The 10,784-nt window shown below is 46.4% G+C and overlaps 1 protein-coding gene across 1 annotated transcript; it reads right to left on the minus strand.

Moving 5' to 3' along the window:
• Positions 1-1,361: 1,361 nt before the first annotated feature.
• On the minus strand, positions 1,362-10,647 carry LOC118776675 (outer dense fiber protein 2-like). Its single transcript, XM_036527165.1, has 19 exons — positions 10,583-10,647; positions 9,569-9,688; positions 9,297-9,425; positions 9,017-9,190; positions 8,408-8,595; positions 8,031-8,160; positions 7,557-7,688; positions 7,370-7,444; positions 7,107-7,178; positions 6,881-6,997; positions 6,528-6,713; positions 5,623-5,732; positions 5,282-5,417; positions 4,503-4,613; positions 3,833-4,096; positions 3,279-3,379; positions 2,978-3,140; positions 2,107-2,232; positions 1,362-1,535 (listed from the first exon to the last, which is right to left on the minus strand). Exons 1-19 carry the CDS (start codon positions 10,583-10,585, stop codon positions 1,362-1,364), a joined length of 2,511 nt encoding a protein of 836 aa, XP_036383058.1. The 5' UTR covers positions 10,586-10,647.
• Between the last annotated feature and the right edge of the window lie 137 nt (positions 10,648-10,784).

Genomic DNA, 10,784 nt, shown 5'->3' on the forward strand with positions numbered 1-10,784 from the left:
GGCACTTTGGTTTTTGCACCAACCGGTAATTAAAAAAAAAAAAACTTTAATTAAACTTCATCATTAATTCCAGTGACAAAGTTCGTTTCATTGGCACAAACCAATGAAAAATAATAAATATGGATTGCCAATACAGCTACATAAAAGTATTTTGAAGGTTTTTTTTTTTTTTTTTAATTTGGTTAATTCACACCCATTTTTAAATGAGGATATGCAACTACATTAAGATAATTAGTCAAAAGGAATTCAGTCAGTAACCTTTAACTTTATGACTATATGCTATTACAGGTAGCAACTTAATCATAAATAATAGCTTGCTCATGAATTGTAGAATGTTGGTGTACAAGCTTAGAACTCCATGTGCAAGAAAAGAAAAGTAAAAAGCAAGTAGAATGTATATCCTGATGGCTAATCAAGTAAAACATAACAAAATCTGGCTTGGAATTGATATTATTCTCACAATACTCTTAAAAATGTACATCCTCAGTCATACAGCTACCTAACTAAAATAAGCATTGAAATATTAGTAAGTATGGCACTTGGCAATCAGGCAATTCATTCTGCTGGTGTTTCTGTTTTTACAACCCCATAGATACAAATACACCCCCCCCCCCCAATACTGAGCATGCAGTTTGGGACATGTAAGAGAAACTAGAGGCTTTATTAGACCTCAACATATTTGTTTTGTTGATTATTTGATTTGAACAGATTTGTGTGTCAAATTCAACACATATGTATATGCATAACTTACAAAGATGTAAATATATTCTTTGACATGTTAAAAACATAAAAGTACAAAATATTCAAAAGAGAATAAACTTCCTGAAGCCTTTCTTTTTCTTTTGCCTTCATGAATATTGCATTCATTGTTCAGTACAAACTACAGACATTTGTACAAACTGGGCTGGGGCTGAATGAGTCGCCAAAATCAAGAGCATCAACTGAATGTGATTATAAATGTGCAGTTTGACGGAAATAAAACACCCATGAAAGAGCTCCTGGACATAATATAAATCTCAGGAGTCATTCCTTCATCCTCCATCATCTCCAAGCCCCTGTTTCGGTTTTTTCCAAGATCATCCAGCAGCTGGCAAGAGGACTGGAATGAGGGTGCCTGAATATGGAGAAACTGCAAACTGTAAAACTTTCAGTTTGGATAAAGACAAACAACAACAAAGGAAATGCAATCTTGTGACTGTCATGAAGCCGACTTCCTGCTATTAAACCTGCATTCATGGTGTCTGACCTTAGTATAATATGGCTTGTAAAAAATTAAAATACATCACATAAATAATAATACACATTTCACTGAAAAAGAGGGAGGGGTTCCCAAAATCAAAAGGTCAAAAGGGAGTGGCCGTTCAGAGAGGAGAGGAGGGGTGGAGAGGGGCGCTGCTTAGCACTGAGTCACTGAAAACATTAGCGTAGGAGGTCTTGAGGAACTGAACATAGTTCTGCAAGCTTCGGTTGGTGCTGTCGGACTGCTCCAAGCGGTCCTTCACATCTTGCAGCCGGGTCTGGTACCTGCGCTCTGTCTGTGGCAACCAAACACATGCATACGAGTATTGTTCAGTCAAAGCGGACCGAGTACACACACTTCCTGCATCTCAGAGGCCTGGACAAAGCCATTACTGTCAGCTGAAAAACACAGACACTTCCACTTAGTGTACACTTATCCATCTCTCAAGTCAAGGGGAAATGCACTCTACCACTTTTAATGCAATTCACTCAGAAAGGTGCATACAGCCAATTTAATTGTTTGTGTTAGTATCCCATATCCTTAAGACAGGGTAACTGAAACCCAAAAAACTGCATTGGATGTCCAAACATTTCAAGTATAAACTCTTAAATGTCATCAAAACAACTCCTTTTTCTGTTAAGCCATTTGATTCAGGCTCAAACTATATTTGGACCACAGATCATTTACATTCACACTAAGTGTGATATTTCTGCATGTGGAAATTGCCAACATCTTTCCCATCTTTTATTGCATGTCACTGCAGCCAAGCGTAAACTGAGGAATCTAGCAGATGGACTGCGAGTCTCATCCTCAGAGTATCATTCCATGCTGTGCTAGTGAGACGCTGATTAGATGTTTTTGCTCACATCCTCCTTATTGCGACGCAGCTGGTCGAGTTCCGCTTGGGTGAGACGCAGCTGAGTTTCCAGGTCCAGAACCCTAGACTGTGCCGACCTTTCCTTGGAGACCGCCCGGTCCCGGGTCAGATCCGCCTGCAAACAAATGTTCCAGAGAGTGATTGTTCAACAACCACCACAGTCTTTAGGCATTTAAAACATACAGTCAGACATGCAGCTTATCTTGTTCTTGAGCTCTCCACAGGGAAAAGAGTGAAAAAAAAAAAGTACAGTCATGATTGGAGAGTGAAGTTTCATGAATCCCAAAATGGGTGGAACCACCATATGCCATATATAACTCTATGCTATGGACAGCAGTCTTTATTCATAAGAGTCAGTGACAGACAGAGCATGGTAGCTCCACCCGTTCCGTTTTGAGGTCCATAAACTCTCACATGACTAGAAAGAACCTAACCATGCCCATGTCCATGCCCAACAGTAAAAAGCTATAATGATTCAGCAAGTGCCAAGTATAGAAACCTTGACTGAACAAGTTTAAGCCTGGCCTAACTTAACATAATGAGAGGATATTTAAGTCAAAACTAAATTCATCAGACTGCAACCGTTCTGTCTACCATTGATAAGAAACATCAGGGGTGACCAACAGTGCTGCTCCACTGTGGTGTTAGTGTAGCATTGTGGGTACGAGTAAGGATCGTAACTGGTGTGATTCCCCACTGTGGCACTGCTGCTGTACCCTTGGGCAAGGTACTTAACCCAGCATTGCCTCAGTAAATATCCAGTTGTACAAATAGATACCGTGCAAAAATTGTAACTTATGTAGGTTTCTCTGGATAAGAGTGTCTGCTAAATAATAATGTAATGTCACCCCCGGACAAACCTGCCGCCGTGCATCGTCCAGGGCATCCTCCAGCTGCCTGGCCAAGACACTGCACTCCCGGGACTTCCCCTCCAGGTGCAGCTGGCTGCTGTGGATCGTCTCCTCCTTTTTGGTGATAGCCTGCACCAGGTCTTGGTTACTGGCATTGGTCTCCTCCAGCTTCCTGTGGTGGGTGGAGAAAACGGCACCAACAGGAGATCTGATATGGGACGGGGGTGACAGGGATCAGCTGGGAATGACGGTGTTAACTGAAACACCACCCCTACACTCAAATGAACACTGCAACAGGTATTTGACGAACCTCTCCAGACTCTCCACCCTGTGTTTCAGCTGCTTGTTCTCCTCCAGCAGTAACAGGTTCTTCTCTCTTACAGCCTCCATGCGGCTGCTCTGCTGTTCCACCTACACACAGGCAGAGGGCGCCATTTTAGAACGTCAAAATTTGCATTACATTTAGACACCTGGCGGGTGCTCTTATCCAGAGCGACTTGCAAGGCACTGGCTCAAGAGTGCATATAAACAGGCAATGTTAACAACAGTGCATACCTACAATGTCAGACTACATCTAAAAACGTTAATACACGTGACACTTCTATAACAACTGGCGCATACTGCATTCAGACCTGAACTGTTCCACAATTATACAAATTTCAACAACCAGCTGAACCAGCGTCAAAGTACAAGAGTTAACACACACTACAGTAAGTCACAAAAAAGGCAACATTTAACTGCAATAACTAGACAGGGGAGGAGAGCTGGGTCTTCAGTCTGTGGAGGAAGACGGCAGCAGCTCCTTGAAATGAAATGTGTTTGGCATGTCTTTTTTGCATCAGACACACGTGTTGCGTGCGGTACCTTGAGGCGGACGTCGGCGAGGGTGCTGCTCTGCTCCCCGCTCCTCCTCTCGTGCGCCTGCACCTGCTCCTCGGCCTCCCGCAGCTGCTGCTCCGCGCGCCTCAGCGCATCGGGCAGAGGCTCCAGCTCCTTCAGCCTACCCAGCAGCTGCCTCCGCACCGCCTCCACCTCCCGCTCCAGCTCGCCCCGCACACCCTGCACCTCCTTCTCCGCCACCCCCAGCTTCAGCCGGTAATCGTCCACCTCCGCGCGGGTCTTCTGAACCTGCATGATGCAGGAGAGGCTTCGTAAAATGTAATCATACTTGTTTAATTCATCATCTTCCTGCCTTTTGGTGCACAGCATCTATAGCAGCTTGCCATCTGACCCTACTCTATGCCAGCTTTTCTGCTTCCTTCAGGCTAATTTCAGCTTCCTCTATGCTCTATAGTCCTACTTATCAAACTCCAGTCTGTTCATTTACTCATTAACTTCAGAGAAGTAGCGTAACGGTGATCATCTTGTCATACAAAACACCATTTCCGCTTAGCTTTGTTTACACAATCTGTTCCAAGGTGTTACGGTCAGTTTGTGCTGGTGTTCAGTTCTGTCCCATTGTGATCCATGTCTGACTGTCATTGTCCATATGTGTGCTGTGATGTGTTTGCCGCTGTCTGCCACTCTGAAGCACCTGGCTCTTGTAGTTGTCCACTAGGCTCTCATACTGCTTCACCGAGGTCTTTAACTGCTGCACCTCAGACTGGGACAGGCTCAGCTTCTCCTCCATGGTTGACAGCGTGGCCTGGAAGAAATAAAAAAAAGAGATAAACTGCACTGAGAGACTGTAAACCTTTACTCCTTTGATGCAACCTCAACTTCTAGTGGTAGAATTTTTGTTTGAGCACTGTTTTAATGGAATGTCATTTGATCATCCTCGTATGTGACAAAGACCTGGCAATAAACTCTTCCTAGATGAGACAAATTTAAGAAAGCTGAAAAGATGCAATCCACATATTTTGTTTCAATGTCTCCAAACAAAAATATATTTATTACATCCTGATAACTTTATGACAGTAAACTATCAATACTTAGCTGCAGGACTCTTCAAGGAGTCTTACAACATAACTGTAGGGTAAAGTATTGATCATTTTTCCAACTGCAACTGTAGGTACCGCTGACATATGAAACAAGTTGTAGTGCTGTGCACCATTCCTGCACTATTGAAGATTTTCTTTAAATTGACACTGTCTGCAAACACAATGTCAGTCTTATGCAGAGAAACTTACATAGTTAAACACCTTGCCCATGGGTACAACAGCAGCGCCCAACTGAGAATCGCACCAGCAGAGTTTGGGTTACAAGCCCAGCTCCTTACCGCTATGCCAGGGTGCTGCCCTATTGGAATCTGTGTACCTGAGGAGGCGGGGGTGAGGAGGAGCCAGGGCTACCGGTCTCCAGATGCAGACTCACCTTGAGCCTCTGGTTCTCCAGCCTGGCGGTGGTGCTGTCAGAGGTGAGGCAGTGCAGGCGGCTCAGAAGCCCCTCTATCTCCGCCCGGGCCTTGTCTTCCGCGCTGTGCAGCTGATCCGTCAGGGTTGCCACCTGGCTGCGCAGACACAGAGCCGACAGCGATTTTACACGCATGCACCATAAACCTCATGTACAACGTGGAGACTTCTAGTGCAACTTACAGTGTAGCACTGAGCATCTCAGCAAGCCTGCCTATATGACATTATCCACCGGTGATGTCCCTGCTCTGTCGCACAATACATATATGCCATAACCTCTGACTGGTTTCTCTTCGTACTTACTTGCTGAGAACGGTGATCTCCACCTCAAGCTGGTTCTTCTCCTTCAGCTCCTGGGCGTGCCGATTTCGCCAGCTCTCCACTGCCGCCCGGGCCTCTGTCAGCTCTGTCTCCTGCATGATGACACACAGGGCGGTGTATGCAGGAGTCGATCGCATATCTTCACCAGCCTATCGAGTGTCCTATCTGTAACCCCCTGTTCAAAAGCCATCTGCAAGATCAAAACCACCGAAGTGCCCGCTTTGCATATGCAAAGTGAAATCTAAGTGTGTTGCGAACACAGCGCTAATGTAAACCACGAAAACTGGTCCATGAGACCGGTATATTACGTCCCTATATCATGGCCCAGCCTTTAGTCGTTATGTTCCATCAAGATGGCTAGGGTCTGCATCTACAGGGCAACTCACTGTCCCGTCCTGACAGGGTTGTTCCTCCCAGACACAATCCCTGTCTGTACTGGTCCCCCAGTGGGGGAATGAACTCCCTACGGAGGTTAGGACTGCGGAATCAATCTTTTGTCGCAGACTGAAGACCCACCTCTTCAGACTGCATCTCAATCCCCCCTGCTACCTCTAGGATTTGATGTTTATTTGACATGTAGTATTTTGATGTGTTTTAGATTATGTGTTCAAACAATGGACATATCGTAGTGTACTTGGCTTCCCTTGCCTATTCAGGTTGTGCAAGTTAACTTGTGGTAGGGCTCAAATCGTGTTACACTCACACTCGATGGTCTGGGAGCGTTGTTAGCCTGGTCTGACAATGTTGCTCATTCAACTTGAACGGATACGCTTACGTGCTATTGTGCTGGAAGTCACTCTGGATGCTAACTGCATGTAATGTAATGTAATGTTATGTAACATAATGTAATTTAATGTAATTACAGCTTCAGTCAGACAGCCACCCACCTTCTCCAGGAGCTGCGTGCTGAGGTGCCCGGCCGTGTCCTCACTGCGCTCCGCCCGATGTTTCTGTTCTCGCGTTGCCCGCTTCAGGGACTCTTTGTCCACGTCGTAGGTCTGCTGCAGCGCCTTAAGCTGTTCCAGCAGGTGCTCCACCTCCCCCTGCTGCTGGCTAACCTTCCGCTCCAGGCTCTGTGCGAGAGAGGGGAGGAGGACGAACAGGGGAGGGGGGGGACGAATCACAAAGCCAACATTAGGAGACTGAAAAATGATCTCACTTGAAGGTAAGTTTAATGTTTGAGTAAAGTTTAATGCTGCCACGAGAACAGAACTGCAGAGAAGGAAAGCAGAGCATGTACTCTAATCTGGACGCTCTGGCGGCTGCTCTCTCCCTCCTTGCTGCGCAGTTGCTCGTGAAGGTGAGCACGAGCAGACTCCAGAACTTTGGAGAGCTCCCCTGTCGTCTTCGCATTTTCCTGCAGAGGGAAAGGAGTGGTGGGGGAACACAGGAGGGCCATTAGTGCTTATGTGGTCGATAAAAGCACACGAAGAAATGTGAGTAGCACAGTGGCCCTCTGCACGTACCTTCTCAGTCTCCAAAAGCAAAGCCAGCTGTTCAACTTCCTTCTCTTTGTCTTGGAGTTCCACCAGAAGATTCTGAGAGAGACAAGAGAGGTATTCCTTTTCTAAGCCCCTGCGTCTTCCTGCTGATAAATGTCAAACTCAAAGAGTTCAGCTGTGCTGCCATACAGACTGGGCATACGGCAGGAGAAATGATGGCGGTGCATGGAGGCAAGGGTCAAAGGTCACCAGGTGGCCTATCAAACATATGGGCGTTTTGGACGCACCGTCTTCTCTGTCTCTGCATCAGCCAGCCTCTTTATGAGCACCTCCCTCTGCTCCGACAACCTGATCAGCTCTGTCTGTTCAGGGCAAACACAAGAACGACAGGCACATTCCTTAGCGCTTGCTGCCGGTTTGGTGCACATCCCCATCTAATGCCTGCCAGCCGCGGATGCAGGTGGCGTACTGTACCTCCTGCCCGTGATGCTCCCTCAGGAGGTGGCGCAGGGCTCGGTTGGTGCCCTCGAAAGTCTCCAGCTTCTGCATCAGCAGCTCCTTCTGCCGTGCCAGCAGGGCGGAGTCTGACCCCGACATCCGCTTCTCCTGCGGGGACACATCCCGACAGCAGCAGTTAGGGAGAGACACAGTGAAAGCTAACATCTGGTGTGCTATCCCACACATTCAGAGAAAACCCTCAGCTTTTCCCACTTCCAAAGGCTACACCTCTCCATGAGATATTACGTTTATGACATAACCACCCCCCCCCCAAAAACCACAGTCATGTGAAGTCTGTCACAATTGCTAATGGTATTCCCAAAAAGATGTGTCATACCTATAACATTTACAGTTACCATTACAAGTGGAAATATTTAATATTTAATGTTGTGAGGCTGCGTTACAGTCTTCCATCTGACGCAACTTCCGCTGCCATCCCAGGTGACTTACTGCCCTGATCTTGCCCATGGTCTCCTTCAGGGCCGACACCTGCTTGGCAGCAGCTGCCCCGTCGATCTCTGCCTCCACCAGCTTCCTGAGCAGGGTGCCCTTCTCCTCCAACAGTGCCTCTGTCTCAAACCTGTAGACATGGGAGGGTTAGCAGTGATATCTGGCCTGGGGGATCCCTTCCCTATCAACAGGACTTAATCTGCATTGTTTGCATGAGACACTACTCACAATCTAAACTGCTGCATCTGAACTCACAATATACATTTCAGTACAAAAAGTAAGAGAGACAAAGATAATTTACTTCTACATCTCTCTCATTAGGTGTGACACAGGTGGAAGCATGACGGAGGTGGCGGTGGGTGGACCCCCAGCCGTACCTGGTGTGGTCCGACTCCTCCCGCATCTTCTCGATGGACTGGCGGAGGCGGGCGTTTTCTCGCTCGGTGACCTCCAGCTCTTTGGTGAACCCCTCCAGCTCCTCCTCCTGCTCCTTGATCACACGATGAGACGCACTGAGCTTCTCCGACTGACGCTCCAGCTGCTGCTCCTTCTTCCGCAGTTTCACCTGGAGACCACACGGAGGCGCAAACGCAGCGTGAGAGGAAGGACTCCCTCACCTCGCGCAGGGCAAGAGAGCAACTGGGTTACTAGAGAAGTAGAGGTACTAGAGAACTGTTCCTCCTTCATGTAGCATAAACAAAATAATACATTTGTGTCAAGTTAGGCTTGGTTCTTCTTATATTTGATCATGAGTGAAGGCCTCAGTTGTTTTCTTTCTTTGTAAATGTTTTGTCAGTAAGAGTTTTGCACCCCAAAGACATTGAACATACCACGCTACTTTGGATTGAGCATTTTCTTTTCACAATCCTCATTTTAGGAACTGGTACCCAAAATCTGTATAGCTCTGAGAGGATTCATAAAGCCTCTGACCCAGGGTAAACCCCCACACAGTTCCAGTCCCAAGGGAGTGCACTAGCAGGACCCACCTCACTCTTCAGTGAGCCGACCTCCGTCATTAGACTGTCAATCTTCTTCTCGTACTGGTTGATTCGCCCGTGCAGCACTTCCTCCTCCTCAGACGACAGATCGGCCAATCGCAGCGCAGGTGGGGAAAGATCCGGCTCTGGCACCGGCCTGATCTCCAGGCGGTGCGTTGGTCCCTGAGACACACACATGGGGTTTTACTGAGCAGCCACAGGCTTTCTTATGAGACAGATCCATCACAGAAGGAGACATGTACAGGGGGTTAAAAAAGCTTTCAGATACCTCCCACTTATACAGGACGTCTCGTATCGAGGCCTTGCCTGGAGGTATCCAGGGCACCTGTGCCTTCTTTCTGGCCGAGGCGCGAAGGTTCGCTACATCCCCCTTCATTTTCGCCTCTTTGATCTTCATCTGCAAAGACGGTCCCACTCAGTACAACAGGCTGACATGCTGCAGTCTCACAGCCATGAAGTAAAGAGAGAGACACTACACAAGTAATAACAATAATCAATATTTTAGTAAAGAGCTTTAATTTGATTTGGGGGATTTCTGACCTGGGGTGTTTTAGCAGAGGAACTCTTCTGACTCTTCTTCAGGTGCACATGCACAGGTATGGTCTCTGGCACATGCACATGCAGAGGTGGTGAGGAAGAGGGTGTCTTCATTAATTTTCCCTGTAGTTAGGGAGAGAGAACTAAAAGTTAAATGTCCAGTTTCAGGAAATGACAACCAAGCGGTATACAAGAAGTTCAAGGAATGATTAGAAAGCACCACTTCTAAAATATTCTCTATAATGACACAATAATTTTCCATAACGGAAACGTTGTGGGCGTAGCCCTAGTCTTTTCCTTACTGCGGTCACTACAGTACAGTCCCTAAGCAAAGTAAGTACATACTGAAAAAGGAAAGACCACAAACAACATCTGTACTGGGCAGTCAGCGGGATGGGTAATCGCGTAGCCTCAGTCTCAATCCCTGATCCTAACACACAAGCTAGGTGATAAGCAAGGCTTGACAGTTAACTTCTAACTATCTTATCACTACGGGTGTCCCTGGAGAATGTGCACACAGCAACTGCCAAGAAATTTAGCTTAGCTAGATAGCTACATACAACTTGCTGCATTTGTAAACTGAACCCAAAAAGTAGCAATCAAATTATCTTAATTGTCAAAAGTAACAACATAGCGTTAGATAACGTTGGCTAAGTAATCCCTACTGCATGTCGATGTTATTATAGCTAGTGCTAGCTTGAGATACTGAAGTTAGCAATTACTGTGAAAAGTAAACTGATAAGATTAGCACAAATTCTGCTGTTCTACATTAGCCAGCTTGACGACATTTAACTACGATGCATAATACTAGCATGAAAGGAGCTAGCTAATGTTAATTGTCAACGTGAATAGATTGTAGCCCATCCTTCCTAGTCTTCAAGCACTCTTTAATGTGTACAGCTAGCAAGTTAAAGCTACCACTGCTACGCGACACATTACGAGCTGCTAAATAAACTGCAACAGCAGAGCAAAGAGCAGAACATCCAGGCAATTCCCAGCCAGTAAGCCAAATCTTACCATATAAAAGCCAAATACAAAAAACTTCTCAATACTACTGTTAATTAGCTATATCTACCTATTATGGCTAAGTTAGCTAACGGTGCTCCCTTCCCAGACCTTTGCGGAGGCTTGTTCCCAACACGCTCTTTGCTTGTGTCTGATTGGCTCATTCAAATATGTTCAATGACTGTTGGCCTGTGAGTGGAGGAAATTGCAGACC

This window comes from Megalops cyprinoides, chromosome 4, assembly GCF_013368585.1.
Source record: "Megalops cyprinoides isolate fMegCyp1 chromosome 4, fMegCyp1.pri, whole genome shotgun sequence".
NCBI lineage: Eukaryota > Metazoa > Chordata > Actinopteri > Elopiformes > Megalopidae > Megalops > Megalops cyprinoides.

What these genes read in the sequence shown, in the direction of transcription:
- LOC118776675 (XM_036527165.1), bottom strand. An exon ending in CCTCTGCTAAAACACCCCAG is followed by an intron (nt 9,426 to 9,568) that starts GTCAGAAATCCC and finishes CCGTCTTTGCAG; the next exon opens with ATGAAGATCAAAGAGGCGAA. An exon ending in GAGATCACCGTTCTCAGCAA is followed by an intron (nt 5,418 to 5,622) that starts GTAAGTACGAAG and finishes GTGTCTGCGCAG; the next exon opens with CCAGGTGGCAACCCTGACGG.